We start from the raw sequence: 25,168 nt of genomic DNA on the forward strand, positions 1-25,168 counted from the left end.
AGGGGTTACCTGTTTTTAATATCACCTCCAGCTTGTGGCCATCAAAGGCAAGGAGCTGAGCTGGAACAGACAGGAAATAAACGCACGGCTAAGATGCACGGGCGGATTGTTGAATGGCCTGAGAAGTGCTGTGATGTGCATACTCCCTGGATCGGAGTTTTCTGTAATTGTCTGGTGTCTTTCAGGGTGTCCAAGGTCCAGTCGGCTTCATAGGCCCTATTGGCCCTCCTGGGCCTCCTGGCCTCGAGGTGAGAACTTTCCATTTTATTTTGTTGCAGAGCTGATTTAAAAAAAAAACAGCCACAGTAAGCGTCGGTCCCGGTTTGAATTTGCTTCGGCAGCACATATACTAAAATTGGAACGATACAGAGTAGATTAGCATGGCCCCTTGTAAAAGCCAAGCAATTATATTTCTTTCCAGTGATGGCTAAAAAAATTCCCTAATAGGGGTACAAGTATTAAATCAGTTCTTCACTGTGTATACTTTTTGTTGTTTTATTTTGCTGTGAGCCATACTTACCAATCTTGACAGCTATATGAATCAAATTTCTGCCTTTCTGGCAGAGCTGTAGGATTCTGAATGTGCTTCAAGGTATCGGTCTCCTGCACACGTTATCCCTGCTCCAGCTCGCCAGAAACACCATATTTAGGATCATGCTAGAATATTCACAGGTGGTGCCAGCAGGCTTGTGTTCTGAGAGCTAGCCTAGGATCTGTAATATGCGTGGCTTTCTGCTGAGAGTACCGTCTCATCTAATATCTCTGTTACAGGGTCGTCCAGGGCCGCCTGGTCTCCCAGGACCGAAGGTAAGCTGTCTGGTTTGGAAATGAACCCTCAGGGTACTTGTCCGCGTGTGGTTCAAGAATATTGATCCCACGTTTCTTACAAATGGGGTATAAAAATTAATTGGAACCAGAGGTGAATATATTGAAATCATTTCAATACTAGATTTTTTTTTCAAGATTATGCCATTTAAAGCACCTGTCCATCAGTTTTCAGTAACTACTTGATGCTTAGAGGGTCATAGTGAAGCAGAGCCAATGTCAGATGGCGTGGGGCATGCATGCACACCTTCACCAACACGGGGCAGTTTACACACACCAGGTCACCTGGACAGAGCAGCCTGAAACAACAGACATGGGGAGGACCTTCAGACCCCACACAGATGGACAGATTTCAACCCAGGATCTGAGTGGTGACAGCGTCTCCATGTCGCCTTCAAAAGAATTAAGGAACAGTACAAAAAGATTACAAGGAAATAATTACATAGAGTTGTAAATCAAGGGTAGAGAAAAGAGAGGATATTGTATATCTTCTTGTGCTGGCAGTTCTTTTTATTAGTTTGGATTAAGACCCCCATTAACTTTTTCTACATTTTTAGAAGATGGAAACCTTCCCACTGACATTTTATTTTCTAGGCATGTAACATTTTTATCACAAGGAATTAATCACCTCATTACATAAGTACTGCTTGTACAGCGGTAGTGATGGTTTTATATCCTTATTTATGAGAACTTTATATCCGTAGTCCCTGTGTTGGAGAAGAGATGTTTGGATTGGAGGTTTGATGCAATGCTCGGTTACTTCTTTTGCCCCCTAATTGATGGACTGTAGAGCTAATATTTACTTAGATTCCAGAGTTTCTCATCATCTGCATAATCGTTTTACAAGTCAGTGAGTGTGGTTTTTGTATTAATTCAGTGAATGTCACTGAATATCACTAAAAAAACTTCATTTTTATCATTTCAGGGTAACATGGGCTTAAATTTTCAAGGTCCTAAGGGTGAAAAGGTAAGATCTGAATGTCCACCAGGTCAGCCAAGTTCAATTTGTGCTCAGTTAGTGAATTAACACCAAATTCAGTGTTAATTCAGTTTAACACTGAATTTGGTTATCTCTTGTTTTCAAATTCTGACAATGTCTCACCACAGATTTTCAGTTTCTGACTTTATTAACCAAGGAAAACTCCAGTAAAGGTCCTCAGCTGTATATTAATTGACTATTTCTAGTAGAGTCCTTAACATTTCATGATCTATTAATTATTCCAATTCGGTTTTTAATATAGTATATTTATATTTCTCCTCCATTACTAAAGCAATTGTGTAATTGCTCTAAACATTGTTCAGTTGCTGTCTCTTAATGCAGACAGCCACACCCACACAGGAGCACAGTTCCAGCCTCGGACACCAGGGGGCAGTGTCATCCATCTGTTGTGTTGTCCATGGAGCAGGGTTCTGACTTACAGAAGCGCATTGCTACCACCTAGGGGAAAAATTGTTTTTTGCCCCTTATCTCTTAATTATGAGATAACGAATTACCTTGTAATTATGATAGCAATGATTACTTCACTGTATGTACAACCTATTACGTTGTGCACTGAATACATCTAGAAACTACCGTGAACTTGACTGGCACTTTCGGTTGGTCGTGTCAGTGTCCAATGCTGCAGAATTTTTCTGGATTTACTTTTGACTGGGGTTGAGTCATAACGAAATCTTGCAATTTTTAGCAAATATGAACAGAATCATAATAAGCATGAGGACCACTTTTTGGGGAATTTAGAGATCAAAGAAGTTATACGTGCAATCAGTCCCACTGCTTAAAACTGTAAGTCCGCACATAGAGATATATTGTAGGTATTATACAGTATGACAGTTGTGCTATCGCATGATTACATAAAGTATGCGAGAATGACAGTCTCGTAATTATGAGATAAGGGTGAGGAGTTTTTTTTTCCTAGGTGGCAGCTGTGCGCTTCTGTCCTGACTAGATCTGTTTTGCGGTCTGGTTTCAGGGTAATCCCGGCCCACCCGGCCCACCCGGGCCCAAAGGGATCATCAGTGAGCAGAAGAAGCCCGGAGATGGGGAGGTCCAGAGAGGGGACAAAGTAAGAATGGGGGTTATTACTCCCCTCTAACGCACCGCTATCAGTGTAAAGCAAGATTTTTTGAAGTTCTTTTTAAGTTTTAGTCAAGCAAGTTACGTGAACAAAATGTAATTAGTAACATTTGTTTATTTTTAAAAAGTAACTCATTATTGTTACAGAGAGTAACTTAAGAAGTCTGATGTGGTATTGTAAATTAGTAACTCTGTGATTGTGGCACAGATAGTGAACATATGTGAGTTTATAATACCACTGCATAAACTGCAGAGTTAATATGATCTGCTTAGCACTAAAGCTGAGCCAAGGGAATGATATTGTCTTTATTTTAATATTAACTTGATTAAAAATATAATTCTCTGTACATATGTAATTACTCATTGTACCTGCATGCAAGCTCTAAATATTCTTGTAATGCTGAAACAGACATTCAGTTTCCTACTTGATAAGCCAATAAAAACATTTAATTACAGCTGTAAGTTGTTGAAAATAACTGGTTACCTTCTCCATTGTGTCACCGTTTTGATGATGACCAGCTTTCATCCTTTTTACAAAACACCTTGCTCAAAGATGTGGAGTAGTGGCTTTTAGTATCTTTTATAATTCTGTTTTTTGTTGACATGTTGCATTATTCTACATGGGAGGCAAAAAACATTTGTCATCATATTCCTAGTGTTCTGCATTTTTAGTTTTTATTTCATCACGCAATGTCCTTGTTTTCCAGTTAAGCTAAAACATTATAATCGTAAATCGGTATGAAACAAGGACTGAGCTACTTTTCCTTGATGCCAAACAGCGGCTAAAATAGTCATTAATCCCTCAGTTACCAAATGCAGGGGATGCTGATCACTGATCAAATCTGTGTTGAGCAACCAGTATAGGACTGAGTACATGTATCCTCTTGTTTAATAAGACATCTGATTATTTTCAATAGATCAGAAATGTAGTGAGCAACACACACAACTGTGATGTTTTAAATAATTCTGAATAAAATGGACTTGTATGGTCTTCTTCACTGTAAGATTGATAGGTAGATTTTTTTAAACTCACATATCACTAGCTTCTCCCTGAAACTTTATCACTTCTTTTGGTTCTCTATATTTGCCTCTTATTCTAATGGAGCTGGGGTTTCAACGTGTATATATATATATGCACTGTGCAAGTTGATCTTTGATATTTGTTCTCCTGCCTTACATAGTTTCACCAAATTCTCTTGATTAGTAAATGTTATGGTAAATTGTGATGTAGTGATTTTCAGTCTCAAATGGTTGTACTTCTCTCTTATTTCCACTAGAGGGCACCACCAATTCGGTGTTATTTACAGATCTGTGAAACTTGTACAGTGTTTGGTGTTCCTGTCATTGTCCATGAGGGCTATTTTCACCGTGTTTGTCATTTGTATTTTGTAATGGCAAACAATTGACATCCCTCCTGTTTTCTCTCCTGGCAGGGTGACCAGGGAGAACCTGGCCAGCCTGGCCTCCCGGGACCTCCAGGACCTTCAGTAAGTAGATGTCAGCCTTGAGAAACTGAACTAAGACTCCTGTTGCTTTATTCCTAGTTATAACAAGCCCAAGGGAGCCCCATTGAAATACATTCATATTGAATCTTTCTTCAGCCATCACTTACCTGTCACAAAGAATAGTCGAAAATGTTTCAAAACCCAATAGACACCCCATAGCTTGTTGTGCACCTGTAGACGAGCAACTTTGGTGCTATCGAGCCAAACTGCATAGGCAGCAATGAAAGAAACCGTAATGACAGTTTTGTTTTCCAGTGAGGAAGAATGATGAGTTTCCTTTAATGAACAGTAAATCCACCTTTCTTTGAATGAGTGGCGACAATGATTAATAAGCCCTTTTAGAAAAGGCAGTGCGTTGTCTTGGATGTCAATGGATTCTCTCTTGTAGCCCTATTTAGGCGGGCAGAAGGTACCAAGTAGTAATTAAATGTCTTTCTTCAGTTGTCAGACTACACCGATATCCCAAATCTTGTCGTCAGTGGGTTAAAAAGGGAGGTCACAGCAAAGCATTATATTAATAGGACAATGAACTTCAAAGCAATTATTTCAAAGCCACTTTTCTGATCCATAAAGATCGCATAGCACAATTATATTACAAAGCCAAAATTAAATGTATTTAACTCGGCAAGATTCCTTTGCAGAGGTTGAAGGGTAGAATTGCATATGTTTTCCATGAATGTTTTTAATGTCCTTAAAGACCTTTAGTAATCTTAAAGAATTGAGAGTTAATACTCCATGAAGTTGCCTTGATCTTCTGTTTTGGAATGCATTTTGAACATTGGAGAAAATGAACAGTGTCTGCGTCTTATGAGGTTTGCCCAACTGGTGACAGAGACTCTGGGAACAGCCTGCTGTAGATCCCCTTTGAAAGTGGAAAAGCACTGTTTAAGTCATGTGGGACGCACTCCTAACTCTCTGCTCCACCCTCCCATCTTCAGTCTGTGCTCTGTGTTCCAGGGTCCTCCTGGTGGTCCAAAGGGTGAGAAGGGGGAGCCAGGGGAACCGGGCAAGAGGGTAAGTAGGCCGGGACGAGTTCCTGAAAGCACGCAGGAAAAGTTATTTGGAATTGATGAAACCTGAAATCCGTGAGGCTGACTTGTTTGCTGTATTTCCTTCTCAAAGGGAAAGCCAGGAAAAGATGGTGATCCTGGGCCAAAAGGTTTCCAGGTAAGTGTCTTGCAATAGGGTTGGCTTGGTCCCACAAAAGAAGTGTGATAGTTTTCTCCTGCAGGGAATTATCGTTGGTGGAAAGATGTGCTCTTCAGTGCAACGCCAGCAGTAGTTATGGGTTTCTTTAACCACAGCTAGGGTACTGTCTGACACGGTATTCCTCTGGTATCTGTCTGAAGAGTAGATGTATCCAAAAAGGAAAATTCACAAGCATCCCTGTCTGTTTCCATTTTTAAAATCAAGTATTCCTTGCCTCCATTCTGAAAACATTATACTGTACATGCCTCCATTCTCAACAGGAATGTCACAGTTTAATTTGTTGTCAAAAGCAGTGGGAATGTAAAATTAATATTTGAATGTTATATTCCAAGAATGCTTCTGAGCAAGCAGATGCATATAGTAGATCTAGCTAGAGATATTCATTCATTTCCATTAATAAAGAATGGAACTGGTTTTGCAGTGATTTTGAATTATTGACTTTGGGGTGGCTGGGCTTTCAAGTTCAAGTTTGTCATTCTATTCATACACAGGTATATGGTAAAACGAAATGCTATTTAGCTAGCTCTCAAATAAGGTAAGTAGTGCAAAAAGCAATACAATTGTGTAAGAAAAGAAAGACAGACAAGCATTGTGCAAACAACAACAGTTGTGCAAAATCATACATCTCCAGAATGAATTAAATGATACAAAATAATGGGGAGTGAATGTCTTGACATGTGAGGTAGAGGTAGATTTCAATGTGTGTTTGAGTTTTGATAAAGAGAGAATGCACCGTAAGGATTCAGATTGTAGGTGAGAGAGGCTGGGGGTTTAATAGTTTGATAGTGCGGGGGTAAAAACTGTCACTGAATCTGGTATTCTGGGCCCAAATGCTGCGGTACCATTTTCCAGATGGTAGAGGGAAAACAGTCTGTAGCTGGGGTGTATGGGGTCTTTTATGATGCTTAGAGCTTACCTCAAGCACCGTCTGTCATAAATGTCCTGAATGGGTGGGAGAGCAACCCCAGTGATGGACTGGGCAGTTTTCACCACCCCTGGATGGAATGTGTGGCCACCCAGCGATCTCAGCTGGAAAAACCACCAGCTCAAACAACACAGGTGATCTATTTCTCCCCGTGTCCCTACAGGGTCCTCCTGGTGGTTCCGGAGTTCCAGGGCAGCCGGGCTTCGATGGCGATCAGGTAAATATCTCTATTGCCCCCCCTCGGATAAGCGTACGATATGGTCCTAAACCGCAAAAGGTCCTTAACTTGCCAGCAGCCATATCACCCTGCAACTCACTACTGGCAGCTCCACTGAAGCTCAGCAGGTGTGAGCCTGGTCAGTACCTGGATGGGAGACTTCCTGGGAAAAAGCTAAGGTTACTGCTGGAAGAGGTATTAGAGGGGCCACTAGGGGGCGCTCACCCTGGAGGCTGTGTGGTACCAGTATAGTGATGGGGGTACTATACTGTAAAAAGGGGCTGTCCTTTGGATAAGATGTAAAGCAAAGGTCCTGACACTCTGTGGTCATTAAAAATCCCAGGGCATTTCTCGAAAAGAGTAGGGGTGTTACCCCGGCGTCCTGGCCAAATTTCCCATTGGCCCTTACCAATCATGGCCTCCTAATAATCCCCATCTATGAATTGGCTTCATCAGTCTGTTCTCCTCCCCACTGATAGCTGATGTGTGGTGAGCGTTCTGGCGCACTATGGCTGCCGTCACATCATGCAGGTGGGGGCTACACACTGGTGGTGGTGGAGGGGAGTCCCCATTACCTGTAAAGCGCTTTGAGTGGAGTGTCAAGAAAAGCACTATATACAGTAAGTGTAAAAAATTATTACTAAACGTACTGACAAAGAAGAATGAGTATTGCCTCGCAGTATGTCTTAAGGTGTATAATTGGGGCAAATCTTTTTGGAGGTGGCTGATTTTCTGTTTCATTTCAGGGAGAAAAGGGCGAGCGTGGTTTCCCAGGGCCTCCTGGTGTGGTAAGAACAATTACATGGGGGGTAAAGAGAGGTGGAGTGGACCCTGGTGATTTATGGGAAGGATACCTTTAGGCAAACCCCAACATCATAAGTGATATTTTTATAGGCGATGTTCACAGCACTGCTGTCCAGATCATTAGACTGTTCCTCCCACCCTGCTGAAGGGGAGTTAAATACTTTCTGCTTGTAGTTTTGAAGAGCTCATAACAGGGCTTTGTCTTTTGTGCTTCCCATGACATCAGGTTATTTTTTTGTTCCAGTTCAGGGATGTGGACATTGATACTTAGGCAAAGTACTTGTGCTCTTTTTTTTTTTTACTTTTTCTGCTGAGCGCAGATTATGAAGGTGGTTGTTTAAAAAATGCTCACATCTGACCCGTTGCCTTTTAACATAAAAATACAACCCTATTGTCAGGATGTTAATTTAGGAGAGCAATATCACAGGAATGTTCCGGTACCTCCTGCAGTTTCATGTGGATCAAGTCACATTTGTTTACATAATTATCAAAATAATAGTACATAGTAAGAGAAAACAAGGTAAAAGATCATTAAAATAAATCAATACATTGAAAAGGTACGTGGCCCTTGTATAAAAGGCAAGGTGAGAAGGTATTTTTAAGATTACATTTAAAAATGTCAATAGACTATGAAACCCGTAGCTCTTCTGGCAAGCTGCTCCATAGATGAGGACCGTACACAATAAAAGCAGTCTCTCAGGTCTTGGTCAGAGGACAAGAGGAATTGGATAGGAACCGAACTTAAGTGCATTTCAGACATATATTCAGGGCAAATACTTGATTCACACAGTGAAGACCCTTTAAACCAGGTGTAATATGTGCTCTCTTTCTGTTCTTGGTCAACAGATGTGCTACTTTATTTTTAATCTAAATAAAGCTTGTAATTAAAGCTTTCTTGGGGTGATCAGACAGGAGGACATTGCAGTACCAGAGCCTACTAGTTAAAAAAATGTGTACATTAGATTCTCAGTACCTGTCTGATAACAGCTGTACTTTTGCAATATCTCTGAAGCAATTAATAGACTTTATTTATGACATTATTGATGTGGGCTTTGAGATTTAAATCAGGATCAAAAGAACACACTTAGGTTTTTAACTGGTGGCTTGATGTTGTGTGTCAGGATGTTGAGAGCACAGTTTCTCTCTCTGGGCCTTCATTCCAATAACCAGGCCCTGTTTTGTCCTTGTTCAATTGTAGGATGGTCTGAGTCATCCACAGGTTAATATCCTCTGTACACGTAACCAGTTCAGCAGTAGGGTTCTCAACATTAAGCGAATCAGAGATATATAACATCAACTGCATAGCTATGAAAATCAATCTCATGCTCCATAATAGCATTTCACAGATGTGACATGTGAAAACTGAAATAAAATCAGGCCCGGAATTAAGCCTTGAGGGACGCCACAAGTGTTTCTGATTTTGGAAGAGAAACACTTTTCAATAGAAAAAAAATATTTCCAACTAAATGCATAGATTTGAACTGCTCCAGATAGGCCAAACCAACTCTACAGTCACTCAATGAGAATAGGTGGAGAAGAACCCTGTTGCTCTCCTTTTGGGCTCTACTGATGTGCAAGTGCCTTTTAGAGGGGGTTGGGATTCATGCCTTTTTGTTTTCCAGGAGTCAGTCCTGGAAGTTTGGAGGGAAATAGTTACTTAAAAAAGGGTCAGCTGTTTTTCAGTAAAAATTAAGAGTAATTGAAAAATGGGGTTATGTGTTGCAGGTCATCCCTGGATCAGATTTGAACGGTGTTGGTACAAAAGGAGACATTGGATTTCCTGGAAGCCCGGGAAGAAAGGGGGAAAGAGGGCCACCAGGTAGCTATCGGAGACATTAGGTTGCACTATGGGATGCCTAAAGGAGAATCCAGGTTTTTCTGTGATTATCACTTATTCTGGGCTCTTACCCCACGTTGAGAGTTCCGTAGCATATGCTGTAACATTAGCTTTATATTACCACACCAATTAGGTTTCTATAGCGAAATTATCCCTTGCAAAGATTATACCATGAATTTGAACCTAAGCACTGGGGATGTCTTGTGTTTTGGGAGAATCTGCATGCTATAATCGTGCACAGGGTGGCTTCAGAGCACATCCAGTCTACATTGTGCTGATAGTCTTTCAAAGGCAGCCAGTACCACTTTTCAGATGGTACAGAAACAAAGGGGGACAAGAATAGGCGTAAGTAACTTCTTGGAGTTCTAGCCTGATTTCAAATGAAGGTCTTATTTTACCAGCACAGACTAAGTAGATAAAATCACATGTGGCTGTGCTCCTCCTGTTCCTTTTGTTCCAGTACAGCCGGTGGTGTGTGTCAGTGGACAGGATCCACATCATGTACAGTACATGTGTTTTTTGACATTTCTCATTGTGACACTAGGTAGCTGATTCGGAAACAGGTTTACTTGAGGTAGGATTGTTGGATACACTTGAGAATTTCTCAGACAGCTCGGTGTAATGGTTAAAGAAATCTCATCCAGAATGTGATCACCACTAGGTTTGGTGCAGATGTGTACCCATTCTCTTTACATACTGTAGCAGTTGTCAGACTTTTTGGTTTTCAGGGCTAAATCTGTATTGGAAATGACTCGCTCTGTGTGAGTCTGGACTGGAGATTTGTGTTAAACATTAAATGCTTCATTTCCTTTTACATAACATTGGTAGTCTTGCCTGGCTTTTGTTGTGGCAAAATTAGCATATTGACTGAATTTAACCTGTTCGGTGTAGTAATGTAACAGTATACACTAATGTAAATTATAAGAAGTCAAGAGGGCTGTATGTCATCACTTACAGTTTTAATGCTGTGAAAATGACCAGGGTCTCAGAGAAGGATGCCTATTATACTGCAACTGTGGAAATATGGTTCTATTCTTTGGTTAATGTGAAAAGGATCATAAAAGTGCACAGGTGGCAAAGTCTACCCCTCACTCTTGTTTGCTCTGAATTACAGGTATATCAGGCCCCGCTGGGCAACCTGGCCTTCCAGGTGAGTTATACTGTTTTCTAAGGCTTATAGCCTGGATCCATGCATTCTAATAAGCAACGTGAAGACTAGAGTAAAACAAAGATAAAGGAGGAGTATAGTAACTGTGTCCCCACCCTAGCAGTGAGTCTCCACACTCACCATCATGGAAAGTGTTCTTACACGTTTGTTCCTCTAACGTGTTTCACTGCATACAAAGCAGGCCTTTAAAAAGGATGCGTGGCATATTCTGTTCACACAGGTCCTTTCACCAACCTTCCTCAGAGGTACTCAGAATCAACCTGCCTCGCGCACACACACACCACTCCAAAATGTTGTTGTTATTGGTTCTTGACGAGAGTCCTTTGTGCTTCAGGTTCTTCACTTCCAGGCCCCCCTGGCCAACCTGGCTTCCCTGGGGAAAGGGGACTGAAGGGCGATCAAGGGCAACCTGGAGTATCCCTCCCTGGGCCACCTGGACTCAGTGGGCGACCAGGGCCCCCTGGACCACCTGGGCTTCCGGGACCCCCAGGCAGCATAACAGGTACAGTAGCAGCTAGAACTGTACCTGCCCAGTCTTTAAAACCCTTTTGTAAGATCCTCACCCCATCTTTGAGTTTCTGCTCCCTTGACCACAGCCTTGTTATGTCATAGCGAAAAGCATGAACCTGTGGACCATGGGCTTATGTAGTTCGGAACTTGCCCTGTTGGCCTGACTTTTCTAGAAGTGTCTGAAACATCATGTAATACGCACTTCGTATCCAATACCAGTATGGTTAAAACAGAAACTGTTCCAATAAGGGCTTTTGTTTTTGTAGAGAGGTCTGTGAAAACTCTATAGACTACAGGCACTGCATGTTCCCCTAAGAGACACAAAATTCCTACAGCTTGTAATATTGTAAATTTCATATTTTATTAATTATCCTCTGAATGAACAAGGCTGATGTGATGGACTGAATTGCTGGTTTCAGGTCTTCCTGTTATGATTTGAAGACATGTAATTTTAAGTGGGTAGTTGGTTTGATGCAGTGGATCTGTTTCTGTAGATGTACAGTATAGCAGAGGTGACCTAATGTCCAGTTCTCTGTTACTGTTCTCCCACTTCAATGAAGCAGGAAAAGAGACACTACAAATGTCCCCTATCCAGCCTTTTGAATGGCAAAATGTAACTTTCATCAGTTCTGTTCACCTGCTGTTCTGTTTCCCCCTGAGCTTTTGGTTTGTCATTTGGTATTCATTCAGTCATCCAGGTGGAAATGTGTTTGCCCGACGGTATGTGTTCTGTTTTTCTATGAATAAATGTAGCCTGTTTCAGCCTCAGAACTATGCCAGGAATTCACCATAGCATAAATTCAGTCAGTATGGAGCTATAGTATTTTTTTTCCTGGCCTTAATTGTGAAATACCTAATCATAACATGAGAGAAAATTGGACCCAAACTTTGCAGTGTGGAGTTGGGTACTCACTCAAACATGGGTATGCAGTTGGCAGAATTCAGTGAGTTGTTTCACTGCACATTTTGCAGAGGAACCTTATGCTGAAATCAAGTATGTTCTTATGGTGCGATTTGTTCTGATCCTAATTAATGCCATATCGGTTCTGTTCGCCTGGAGTGTGACTGCTGTCCGTCTCCGCAGGTGTGGAGTGCAAAGATGGGCCCCCAGGTTTGCCAGGACAGCCTGGTCCCCAAGGGTTTCAGGGAGAGTCTGGACTGAAAGGTAACTAGTTGAAATGGACCATCTCTCTTTCCCAAATGCACAGTTCAGGTGTAAGGATTCTGTGCCATTCTGCAGGAGAAGAAAGAACATTGAATACCTAAGCTACTTGCTCACTTTGTGATTTTTTTGTAGTGTTATTCATGCAAGAATGGACAGAATTCTGCCTGGGAAAGTGTTGAAAATCTTGCTTGTGTTCCTCACATAGTGCATAGAGTCTTGTCATTGGGCTTGGGGTTGCTAATGTTTTAGCATTTGTATCCCATTGTGCCTGATGCTATCCTCTCTGGTCTCTTGCCCCAGGTGAAAAGGGGGATACCTGCTACAATTGTTTTGGTGTTGACCCACGTCCAGGGCCTCCTGGACCCCCAGGACCCTCTGGCCTTCCTGGTAAGTGGCTCCTCCACAAGTGTTTCTGGGCAACCAGGGGACTCAAAGAAATATGAACCATGATAAAGCTCAAGCATAGTGAGCCTTTAATAACGCCTGAATATCAGCATCCAGCAACTGCTTTTATAACCTTGTGATACCAAAGCAATGGTGTTGTTTGTGCTTTTGAGGAATTCATAACTATGCAGAGTTTTCGACTGTGGTATTTGTGCAACAGTTCCGCCGCACTCCTGCTCTGGCCTCCATCTCAGAGTATTAATGTTTGTGATGGGAGCTCCCAGTAGACGTGTTACAGTGCATTTTTATGTGGTGCTTTTCAAGCAGAAGGAATCCGAAGTACTTCTAATGCAGGATGAAGGTCACATTCCCTGCAAATTAAATGTAGGGCCCATGTGGGTCACCTGAGGCAATTATTCTGTGGTTGAACTAATTACTTGAAATTTATCAAGTATTCCAGGATTTGAACCCCAGTTGATTCTGTGTTTATATATTTTTATGAATAATAAGTGTTTTATCACCCCAATTTGGATCTCAAATTTTTGTAAAACTTTGCCTTCTGCATAACTTTGAAAGATTGATCATGTGGACATCATCCTTCAAAATGCCTGCCTGCAGAAACATTCAACATCTGACACCTACAAGCTCCACAGCACCTGAGGAGAGTTAGTGCTGAGTGGAGGAGCTCATCTCTCCCAATGTGCTCATGGTAGAGGTCTTTGCTTTGGGGATCTGACTGGCTTTGTTTTGAAGTTCTTGAGTTGGTGGGTGATCAGGTTTAATAAGGAGATGTTCAGGATGGCAGGGTTGACGACATTAAAAATAAAAATGACTGCTGTACATGGAATACTCTCAGATCCCAGCTCATTAATGAATATGCTTTGTGAGTTATATAGTCATTTTTAATTGAGCGCTTCCAGAATAACTCTATTCATCTCTTTGTAGGATCTAGTGGGTTCCCTGGACCCAAAGGAGACAGAGGCTTCCCAGGCGGATCAGGCCCAATGGGACCTCCTGTAAGTAACAGCCTTTTCTCATGCAGATTTCCCTTCCTTTAACTTCACTTCCTATTGCTCTTCCTGACAGTAAAGAAGTAGCATGTAATTCAAGTGCTACTGTATCTTATTGGACGCGAGGGGGAAAAGAGGGAAAAATCAACATGGAAATTTCAGTCATACCAGCTAAGGACTACTATGTGTATGTCAGTAAACTGTTACCTGCATGTGTAAAGGGATCTGTGCTATATCTGCCCAGAATACTTCTTAAAACTGCTATTGCTGGTGACTATATTGCCGATTGTTTTTTTTCTGATGTTCAGAGTTCATTGGATTCCATGACCCCCTTAAAACAAATTGGTTGTCTTTCATTTCCGGCACTTTGGTGTAATAGTTGAGATACTGTAGGTACAGCCTCGTGTTCCCTTGTCAATCTTCGGCAGGTCTGGGTATTTTAGACCTGAAGCTGAGGAAATTCAAGTAGATGTCAGCATTAAAATAAGAGGCTGGAAAGAGGGGGAAAGCTGTTACTACAAGGTGGTACCGGAAATGCGTATTTGTGGAGAGAGTTCTGGAAAAGTTTGTTTTGTTGAGCTGTATTTCTCCACCTCACGCAAGGAAGTGGGGTTTTAAGAGGTAGAATATGGTTGCAATTCCTAACAAGTCTCCGATTCCAGGGTTTGCCAGGTGGCCCAGGACTTCCTGGAATCCCAGGTATGAAGGGCGATCCTGGTGATGCCATCGCTCTCCCAGATATGAAGGGTGATAAAGGAGACCCAGGATTCCCAGGGCTCCCTGGTCCGCCTGGCCAAGAGGGAAGACCAGGCCGAGACGGCTTGCCTGGATCACCCGGACCTAAAGGAGCCCCTGTGAGTAGAGTCCATAACCCCCGTGGAGAGAAGACGACCAATTATCTCATTCAAAGTCCTAAATAACATTTCGCACATAGGCTTTGTAATCTTCTTGTGAAGGCTGACTACCTTGTGGCTCCTTGTGCCCTTATTTAAAGGAGAACTACAATGCTATATTTTGGGTTTAGAAAGATTCAGCATTGATAAGTGCATTTCAAACCGCCATAAAAGTAAAATGTACTTGTAAAACCTCCAATTTACATCTCGAAACAGACAAAATTTCCAGGCATGCGCAGTGCCATATTATGTGATTCAGAATGAGGCAACAAAATTTGTGGTGACATTGTAAACAATGTGGTGAAAATATCTGTTGCACAACCTGTATTTATTCACTTATACATCACCTTAGTCATTACGGACACTAGTGAGCCTCATCACGTTGCAATTCATGGGATTTCAAATGTGAGTTTGCAAGAACATGGTGACATACAGTACTTTTACAAAGTTCATGGTTTCGTGCTTAATTTGAAATTTGTAATTTTGTTCTATAACGTCAATGAATTAATGACCAGCAGCCATATCGCTCTGCAACTCACAACTGGGTACCCACTGAAGCTAAGCAGGTGTGAGCCTGGTCAGTACCTGGATGAGAGACCTCCTGGGAAAAACTAAGTTTGTTGCTGGAAGAGGTGTTAATGGGGCCAGCAGGGGATGCTCACCCTGCGGTCCATGTGGGTCCTAATGCCCAAGTATAGTGACGGGGACCCTATACTGTAAACAGGCGCCGTCCTTCGGATGAGATGTAAAACTGAGGTGCTGACTCTCCATGGTCAATAAAATTCCCAGGGCAATTCTCGAAAAGAATAGGGGTTTAACCCCGGCTACCTGGCCAAATTTCCCATTGGAAACTTACCAATCATGACCTCCTAATACCACATTGGTGGTGGTGTAGGGGAGTCCCCATTACCTGTAAAGCGCTTTGAGTGGAGTGTCCAGAAAAGCGCTATGTAAGTGTAAGCAATTATTATTTTTATTACAATGGCTGTGGCTAAAGATCCGCGCCTGTAGCTGGAAGGTTGTCGGTTCAAATCCCGCAGCCGGCAGAGGAATCCAACTCTGTTGGGCCCCTGAGCAAGGCCCTTAACCCCAGCTTTTCCAGGGGTGCTGTATAAATGGCTGACTCTGCGCTCTGGCCCCAGGCGCTCTCCCCCTGTTTTTGTGACTGTGTGTCTGACGGAGAGCAAGCTGGGTATGCGAAAACGACAAATTCCTAATGCAAGAAATTGTTTATGGCCAAATATAAAGTATAAAGTGATCGTATCTGAAACATGGTACTGCAGTTCCCGTTTAATGTTCTCGAGGGTCATAATCCTAATAATCAAGCATTTGAGAATCCAAGATGACATGAACACAAGTCATACAGTATCTCAAGCGTAGTCTGATTCGATTCCCATACACCATTATTGGTTTAAATCCTTAGCCTCTTGGGTTTTATCTTGTTGCTTGCGGTATGTACTGTAGGTGGTGAAATTAAAAATCTGACTCTGCCAGTTTGAGTCTTAGTCCCTGATGTGAACTGACGGCTTCTGTCTCTGAAGGGAGCCCTGTTGGTGAAAGGAGAGCGAGGTTCTCCAGGTGACCCAGGCTTTCAAGGCGTACCCGGTGAGAGAGGACCCCAGGGGCCCCCAGGGTTTGGACCCCCAGGTCCTCCAGGGGAGAAAGGAGTCCAGGGGGTGTCTGGGCGTCCAGGATCCCCAGGAACACCAGGTAAGGCTCTGAATGGGCCGTCTGATGTGTTGTGATCTTTGAGTTATATTGCGAGTTGCCAAATGTGCTGTCCTAAGTTCTCTTCTCCCCTGTGGAAAAGGTTTGTTTTGGAAACACTGAATAATTATTTTCTGCCCAAAGAGGACAAGAAGTTGAAGCACATTCCATTGGTTTTAGGCTTCCATTTCTTTCAGGATATCTAGTGGCCCTCAGTTCAGTGCCTTGCAAGGCCCCTTAGCTTAACTGGTTGCACAACACTGCTGTAAATTAGACCTCAACACCCTCAAAGCAAGTACACCTCGGATGAAGATGATTTTGGTTGGAACAGGGGCTTTGCTCAGCTCCATCCAAAAGATATAAGAAAATATGCATCCAATAAGTAATGCATAGATATTGATTGAGAAGGAGAAACATTGCAATACGTTTGAAAGCATTGTGAAATGTTTAATTATAAAAGTTCTTTAGACTTTGTCTTATTTAAATGTTAAACATGTATTTGGTCTGCTTGAAATTGTATTCGAATGTTCTATTGCTGTATATTCAAGTCATTATAGTATTCATTACATTCCACTACAACAATGTAAAGTAAATTCTGAGCATCAAAAATGTATTACTCTATTTTGAAAGAGTTGGTTGGATACAAGATCATGAGGTGGTTTATCTTGTTGAGTGTCAAGCCTTATAAAAAGAAATAAGAACACAGAAAATAACAGCTGTGGTTCACACATGAAGAAAACAGTCCCTTTGTGCCGTTGGTATGTTGGAGGAAAAGCTCAGGTGGACTTTCCAGCAGTCAAGACAAGCCCTTTAGCACTGAATCAAAGTGTTGTAAAGACCTCCTTAATGGATGTCATCAAGTACAGAGCAGATATATAGAATGGCACGAGTTCCTGTGTACACCAGGCCAAATTATGGAGCAGTCCAAGTGTAATGGTCTGGACAGGAGTCCTGGAACCTCATCAGATGTTCATCATGACATTATTGCAGCAGGTGAAATCCACATGATGCTCATAAAAAAACTGCTTTCTTGCAAAATGAGAATGTGATAGTTATGCTGTGTGCCCCACTTGTCACATTTGAGTCTGATTGAGCATTTTTGGGATGATTTGGATGACGTGTGGCATCTAGGTTTCAGAGACCCATGAACGTTCAGAATTCCACAAGACAGCCAGTATTTAAAGCCAGTATAATTCATAAATTCTTTCTGATGCATGTACTGTTTCTTGTGTAAATAAATATTTAGCATATTAGTTCCTTTACTAATTGTATAGTGTTGACTGTCGTCTCATTCCCAAAATTCTCTAAACCATTTCTCAAAATGCCTTCACGTTTTTGTGTAAAGTTGATACATTTCCAGTTGTTAACACTGCAATTATAATAACAGATTAACAATCCTCATACCGACGCCTGTGGCACTCCTCGTCATGACCCGGTCTCAGGTTTTCAGTCATTAGACTGAAATCGAGATTGTGTGTATGATTTGTGAGCAGTCATATTGAACAGAATATTTCCATGAAGATTAGGACAACCTCCCTTTAAAATGCTGCCATTGCCTTATAGGGCAACACTGATTATTTACTGTGACTCATAACACTCAATTTGTTCTATGACTGCAAGGAAAATTAGATTTATCAATGCCATCTTGTCTAATTTTAATACCTTAATACTGTCCTTAAGAAATATTTTCTTTTCTTTTGTTTTGCTGGTGACCATAACCCTAATTAGTAGAGTTTCTCAGTTTTGTCTGTCCTCTTTCACGACACTATATGTCATTTTATGCTCTTCAGAGCTGAGAGACTCCTTCTTTTGTCTACAGGACCTAAAGGAGAACCAGGTCAAGCTCTCTCTGAAAAGGGACTGCCTGGACCAATGGGGCCACCTGGAGACACTGGTCTGTCGGGACCTCCAGGTATGAACCACCAATTATCTCAAAAACTCAAACTGTTTTAGGTTTTTTGCAATATTGCAAGCTCTGTTTCAGAAATGGTACTACCTTCCTATTGTTGATCAAACTGCAAGAAAGCTCTTGAATGTATCATCAGGCTTCAAGAGGCGTGCCAGGCTGGAGAAATCCTTTGACAGTCAGTCATGTTAGTTGTCAAAGGCTAATTAATTAAGGTTAATTGCTGCTAAATGCTAATTGTTTGGTCTGTGCAGGTAATCCTGGGCAACCAGGGCAGCCTGGTTTCCCCGGTTTGCCAGGATCTAAGGGTGACCCAGGCCTTCCTGGCATTGGCCTGCCTGGACCTCCAGGGCCCAAAGGTAAGCAGTCTGGGTTTATATGTACTTTGACACATTTCCATAGCTCAAAGTCACTGGGATAGTTCTTAACAGGTCCCAAGCCCTTTTATCTGTTAGATTCTGTTAGTTCCAGTTCATTTAGTCCCACTGGTGTGCTGCTATAGGACCTAGGAGCTGCACTGTGACACTATCATTACAAGGGGCAGCCTACTAGAAACACGCCAGAAAATTAAGAAGCAGATCACGTGACCTCTCCGGGTCATACATTCTGTTTTCTAAAACTGAAATACAGGTAAAGGTATTACATTTCTAGTAGCACGTATCATCAATATTTAAAAAAATATTGCTAATTTTGTGTGGTGCTCCTTGGCTGAATATAATCTGGTAAAACATAACATGATCTCTTCCAGTTACTGCAGCTGAGCTTTGACTGAAGAGTAACTTTCATGCTGGCTTCTCATTTAGGGTTCCCTGGACCTCCGGGCCTGCCTGGATCAGCTGGAAGCCCAGGAAGACCTGGTAATGATGGACGTCCAGGCCTGCCAGGCAACCCAGGGTCCAAAGTAAGACTGGAACACTGGTCGGAGTTTGTCAAGTTAGAATTGGTCATCAGTTATGTTTTTGTGCGTCTCAGCTTGCAGCTGTGAACCTAGCAACCATGCACAAGTGAGAACGAGGACGTGTAGACAGACTTCTCTGACCCAACCCACCTGTGAGTCAAAGTATTGTAATACAGCACAGGCAGCATAGCTTCAGAGATTCTGTCCTGGTTGCTATAAGTGGTCCCCGTCATACGAAGAGAGGCCAGTCTGACTAATCCCACCCCACTCTCCAAGACACATAGCCAGTTGTGCACTGCCACTTGGGGAATCCCGGAAACAGTCAGGTAGGGACAAGACTACTTTTTATATATCAGGATTTATATATTCAATATTTTTATTTAATTTTATGAATATAATATATATATTTGTATTTAAAATATATAAATCTAAATTTAGTATTTAGACTAGTGAGATTAGTTTCTTCTAGTTTCCCAAGTTGGTTCTGCTAACTCCTTCCAGCCCTTAGCCACACTTCTCCACAAAGTGGTCTTCACTTCTGCCCCACTGATAACGTGGGCTCAAAATGTCCAATTCAAGTCCTTCGCTAACAACTCTCCACTTGTTTCTAGGGAGAGCCAGGGTTTGGACTTCCTGGTCCGCAGGGCCTGCCAGGACCTCCTGGGATGAAAGGAATTCCAGGACCGAAAGGGGATTCTGGGTTCCCCGGTACCCCTGGCCAGCCAGGACGCCCTGGCTTTGACGGCACCCCAGGGCAAAAAGGTCAGGATTGCAGGCTGTGCAACTCTAATTCATGGTGTATCAAAGGCTAAGAGGCGATTGCCTAGGTTATAAATCAACCCAAGGGAGTCATAGCCACTAAATTAAAAGGCTTGTTGTAATCTCCCAGAAGTGTGACGTGGTTCAAGATTATCATTGTTCATTTCCCAGTTGATATATGTCCTGGAGCCAGAAAATTCAAATAGTTAAGACAACCTGCTGAACAGGACTGCATGTGGCTATAGCCCATGAACAAGCAGGTTGAAAACTGCCCTCTGAGCTCTGTTGCGCGTCACAGATAGTGGTGCTCTTTCTCACCCTTCTTTCCTGTCTGTCATAGGGGACTCTGGGCTTTCTGGTCAGCCAGGACTCCGTGGCCCTCCAGGACCTCCAGGATTTGGTATCCAGGGACCCCCTGGCCCCCCTGGACCCCCAGGAGCTGTGGGTCCTCCAGGTACATCTTTGAATATCTTCCTCAAAAGCAGCCATTGTCCAATACTGTCATACACAATAACGAATCCTCAGTTGTGTATTCATTGAGAATTATGTAGCTTGGAAAGATCAGTTCAGTTCAGTCCCTATGAGGCAAATCTCTAATTACAGGTTTTTCAGACCATTTAGGGTCTTGTTCTCAAATGAGGGCAAGGCAAAGTCCATTAATAAAATATGCAATCATTAGATGACAGATGAAAATGCAACTTCTGAAACTGACTGAGTTATTCAATAAAAAAAGCTGCACTTGTGTGCACTTTATAAGAGTGAGAATCATGTTAGCTACTAGCTCTTCTGCTCCCAACTGTCCTTTATTTCAGCCAGCTTTTAAATAATTGTAACCAACCAGCCCGACTGTCATCGTACAGGGCCAAAAGCTGGAGTACTATTTGTAGGACTGAATCACATCTTGTGTGGTAAACAGAAACTCTTCCAGTGTTGTGAACAGTCCTAAACAATGACACCTTGCTAGTTGTTCCACACTCTAGTTTTCAACATCTTAAAGTGCTGCTGAAGTGTATATATGCAAACTGTTTATTTCTCTTTTCTGAAGAGACTGCACATAAAGAAACAAAATCTTTTTTTTATCATTACTTTATGGTTGTACTGTTGTGTTGTGAACCATGTTGGAAAAACCAGCATTCTGAAATCATTGAAAAGGAAAGGTTGTGCATGGTATCTTTATCAATCCACTTAATGTCATGCAGCACAGTCATCACTTATAACTACCAGAAATTTCTTTTGTTTCTTTTGCCTGATGCAAGAGTTTCACACCCAACTGCAAGAGGACTAAACCACTTTTGATCAGTTCTCACCCGTTGTTTTTTTTTAATTGAACATGAGCACTTGGTTCCACTGTGCATGCCTACGTGAATGCGGTGCTTGAGGTTTTGGAGATTCCCCAGTGTTTTAGAGCACTCCCCAGCGATGCCACACTGCCTGTGTTGAATGTGTCAAGGCCTGGATAACATCGGTTTTGAGTTTGTTGGGTTTATTGACAGACTGCAGTGAGACTCACTGTCCTTTGTATCAGATTTCCTATATTTTGACAACTGATTCTCAAGATATCTATACCTTTTTTTCTCAGCACTCTCTTGGCATGGACTCACACTTGTTTAAACATTGATGCCTTTAGCAAATACTAGAGTGAAATACCAAACAACTGGATCAAGGCCTGGATTGTTCTACCCAGAACAAAATAGCAAAAACAAAACTTAACGTTCAAAGCAAAATTTAAATATTGTGGCCCTTTTTAAAGTGTATAGTCTGTTTTTACAGATGTTGAACACTGCAAGCTGGACATTTCTGGCTCAAGTCATTAGTGGACTGTACTGGGTCATGGAAAGAGCTTCTCTCTCATCCCCTCTGCCTCTTGTGCAACACTGCCTTCATAAGGCTCACTGGCCACATGTGAGCTTGCAGTGTTGTGAGTGAATGCTACCTTTCCTGTAGGCACTATAGGACGTTCTGTGTGAAAATGAGATATAATGATTTTTATTTGATGGAAAAAAAAGCAGGTACAACTTGTTTGGCAAAACCCAGCAAGTCACTGCTATTTTCTCATTCAATACAATTTGTAGATGGAGGAAGTGATTCCCTGGTGATCTATATTTATCCAATGCACTGTGCTGCATCTATTTTTTTAAATAAAATTTTAATTTTGTCACTGTACAAGGCATCAATATTTACCCAGCACTCCTCTGTCCTAACTTATTTCCCTTTTCTCCTGAAGATCATTTCTACTAAACCATCCCACTAATCTTTGGTTAAAATCTAGATGCTAATTCATCAAAGGTTCTACAGAGCTAGACAGGATGGAGTGGTATTGTAATATGCTGAGCAGCACTGTGCTTGTTTCTCTTATGTGGGACTGGATTGGTCTAGGAATATGCTGCATGTCCCATCCTGCCACACAGTCACAGTGCATGAATTAAATCTAGAGCAGGTGCTGTCATTCACTTTCCATTCTCCAGCACTTTCCATTTTCCAGCAGCCATATCACCCTGCAACTCACAACTGGCAACCCACTGAAGCTAAGCAGGTGTGAGCCTGGTCAGTACCTGGATGGGAGACCTCCTGGGAAAAACTAAGGTTGCTGCTGGAAGAGGTGTTAGTGGGGCCAGCAGGGGGCGCTCACCCTGCGGTCCATGTGGGTCCTAATGCCCCAGTATAGTGACGGGGACACTATACTGTAAACAGGCGCCGTCCTTCGGATGAGACGTAAAACCGAGGTCCTGACTCTCTGTGGTCATTAAAAAATCCCAGGGCGCTTCTCGAAAAGTGTAGGGGTGTAACCCCGGTGTCCTGGCCAAATTTCCAATTGGCCCTTACTAATCATGGCCTCCTAATAATCCCCCTCTATGAATTGGCTACATTACTCTGCTCTCCTCCCCACTGATAGCTGATGTGTGGTGAGCGTTCTGGCGCACTATGGCTGCCGTCGCATCATCCAGGTGGATGCTGCACATTGGTGGTGGTGGAGGGGAGTCCCCATTACCTGTAAAGCGCTTTGAGTGGAGTGTCCAGAAAAGCGCTATATAAGTGTAAGCAATTATTATTATTATTATTATTCTTTCTATGGATTTTGCGCAGCCCCATCTAGCACTGTAACTATCAATCAGGCACAGATATGGCCAGCAAGAAACTTATCCGTGGAGAGCCCCAGGAAATTGTGATTCCCACCTCTTGTACAAATATGTGGAAATAAAACTGCTGTGATGTTGTGGATAAAGTGACCGGACACTTTAAAGAACTATTTTATAGCACCCTCAGTTTTGAAATCTCAACTGGTAAAGAAACTTTCAGAAGCTGTACCTGTGCTCTCACAAATCCTGTCCTTCTGTGGTAGTACCACATAGCTTCAGCATTTTGCAATACCACCCCATGTCTGTCCACAGACATTTACTGAAACATTAGCTATCCATTGTGCGTTGAATAACGGACAGGGACTGATTGAGGATGACTTTCAACTGTAATAGTACAGCATTTGTTTTACAATTATGCGCCTTTACCTTGTTTTCTAATCCCTCTCATCTTTGGCCTGTTTGAAATGCCTAATCCCTTCTCTCTACTCAACAATATGGTGCTCCCTAACCTGCTGACCTTTGACCTCAAGGTGAACCAGGTACTGTAGCTTGTTTCTCCAGCTTGGTGTGTGTGTGTCCTGTATGTTTTACGATTTGATGTTGGGTGTTTACATTTTTGGAAATTGAGGGAAATCTGGTGGTTGATTTTTTTTCCCAGTTTTTTATGGGACTTGTCACCAAGTTGTGAGATCATACAAAACAACTTTGATGTTTCCATGAAATCATTCTGTGTACAACTTCTGGTAAGGCTGGAACAGACGGTTCAGTTCACAGAAATAGACATTCTTAGGCTTTGCTGTCATTGTGTAATCTTGCTGTAAATGCAGCAAAAGCTAATGTAGGAAATCCCAGGATTACTCTTGGTAATTTTCTACCCCGTTTTTATACTATGTTGAGCAGAAACAGGAAATTCTTATTTCATCCAAGGTCTTTGAATGGTGAGAATCATCACTGCTCACACTGTGTGCTGCTCCAGTTGGGGACAATGGAAAGGAACAGGTTACCAGAAATATCTGAAAACTGAAACACAAAGTTAAGAAGCTTGAAATGATAGAGACTCAGAACCTAGCACTTCAAGTATAAACAAGAATCCTAGAAGACTTCCTGCACCGAATACTCCCAAGCATCACTGTAATGCAAAGAATACCGAGAGACTGGCTTGAGTAATGACATGTGCCCTCATTATAAAGAAGGGCTTGTGTTACAGTATTTGGTGCGCAATGTTTGATGTACAGTGCCTTGCGAAAGTATTCGGCCCCCTTGAACTTTTCAACCTTTTGCCACATTTCAGGCTTCAAACATAAAGATATAATTTTTTTATTTTATGTGAAGAATCACCAACAAGTGGGACACAATTGTGAAGTGGAACGAAATCTATTGGATTTTTGAAACTTTTTTAACTAATAAAAAAATGAAAAGTGGGGCGTGCAAAATTATTCGGCCCCTTTACTTTCAGTGCAGCAAACTCACTCCAGAAGTTCAGCGAGGATCTCTGAATGATCCAATGTTGTCCTAAATGACTGATGATGATAAATAGAATCCACCTGTGTGTAATCAAGTCTCTGTATAAATGCACCTGCTCTGTGATAGTCTCAAGGTTCTGTTGAAAGCGCAGAGAGCATCATGAAGACCAAGGAACACACCAGGCAGGTCCGTAATACTGTTGTGGAGAAGTTTAAAGCCGGATTTGGATACAAAAAGATTTCCCAAGCTTCAAACATCCCAAGGAGCACTGTGCAAGCGATCATCTTGAAATGGAAGGAGTATCAGACCACTGCAAATCTACCAAGACCTGGCCGTCCCTCTAAACTTTCAGCTCAGACAAGGAGAAGACTGATCAGAGATGCAGCCAAGAGGCCCATGATCACTCTGGATGAACTGCAGAGAACTACAGCTGAGGTGGGAGAGTCTGTCCATAGGACAACAATCAGTCTTACACTGCACAAATCTGGCCTTTATGGAAGAGTGGCAAGAAGAAAGCCATTTCTCAAAGATATCCATAAAAAGTCTCGTCTAAAGTTTGCCACAAGCCACCTGGGAGACACCCCAAACATGTGGAAGAAGGTGCTCTGGTCAGATGAAACCAAAATCGAACTTTTTGGCCACAATGCAAAACGATATGTTTGGCGTAAAAGCAACACAGCTCATCACCCTCAACACACCATCCCCACTGTCAAACATGGTGGTGGCAGCATCATGGTTTGGGCCTGCTTTTCTTCAGCAGGGACAGGGAAGATGGTTAAAATTGAGGGGAAGATGGATGCAGCCAAATACAGGACCATTCTGGATGAAAAC

The 25,168-nt window shown here is 42.2% G+C and overlaps 1 protein-coding gene and 1 pseudogene across 1 annotated transcript in view; both read left to right on the forward strand.

The window, feature by feature from the left end:
- Nucleotides 1-25,168, forward strand: part of col4a5 (collagen, type IV, alpha 5 (Alport syndrome)) — an 87,728-nt gene that overhangs the window by 36,604 nt on the left and 25,956 nt on the right. The window contains exons 10-31 of the mRNA XM_088649118.1: nt 186-248; nt 772-807; nt 1,751-1,792; nt 2,796-2,888; nt 4,333-4,386; nt 5,362-5,418; nt 5,527-5,571; nt 6,702-6,755; nt 7,502-7,543; nt 9,285-9,378; nt 10,511-10,546; nt 10,899-11,066; nt 12,159-12,239; nt 12,540-12,626; nt 13,569-13,639; nt 14,296-14,487; nt 16,068-16,236; nt 18,053-18,145; nt 18,394-18,498; nt 18,943-19,040; nt 19,649-19,799; nt 20,137-20,250. Of these exons, the coding sequence (XP_088505244.1) occupies nt 186-248; nt 772-807; nt 1,751-1,792; nt 2,796-2,888; nt 4,333-4,386; nt 5,362-5,418; nt 5,527-5,571; nt 6,702-6,755; nt 7,502-7,543; nt 9,285-9,378; nt 10,511-10,546; nt 10,899-11,066; nt 12,159-12,239; nt 12,540-12,626; nt 13,569-13,639; nt 14,296-14,487; nt 16,068-16,236; nt 18,053-18,145; nt 18,394-18,498; nt 18,943-19,040; nt 19,649-19,799; nt 20,137-20,250 (1,945 nt within the window). The remainder of the gene's footprint in view (nt 1-185; nt 249-771; nt 808-1,750; nt 1,793-2,795; nt 2,889-4,332; nt 4,387-5,361; nt 5,419-5,526; nt 5,572-6,701; nt 6,756-7,501; nt 7,544-9,284; nt 9,379-10,510; nt 10,547-10,898; nt 11,067-12,158; nt 12,240-12,539; nt 12,627-13,568; nt 13,640-14,295; nt 14,488-16,067; nt 16,237-18,052; nt 18,146-18,393; nt 18,499-18,942; nt 19,041-19,648; nt 19,800-20,136; nt 20,251-25,168) is intronic.
- Nucleotides 330-417, forward strand: LOC148653769 (U6 spliceosomal RNA; annotated as a pseudogene).

This window comes from Lepisosteus platostomus, chromosome 10 (assembly GCF_059453375.1).
Source record: "Lepisosteus platostomus isolate fLepPlt1 chromosome 10, fLepPlt1.hap1, whole genome shotgun sequence".
Classification (NCBI taxonomy): Eukaryota; Metazoa; Chordata; class Actinopteri; order Semionotiformes; family Lepisosteidae; genus Lepisosteus; species Lepisosteus platostomus.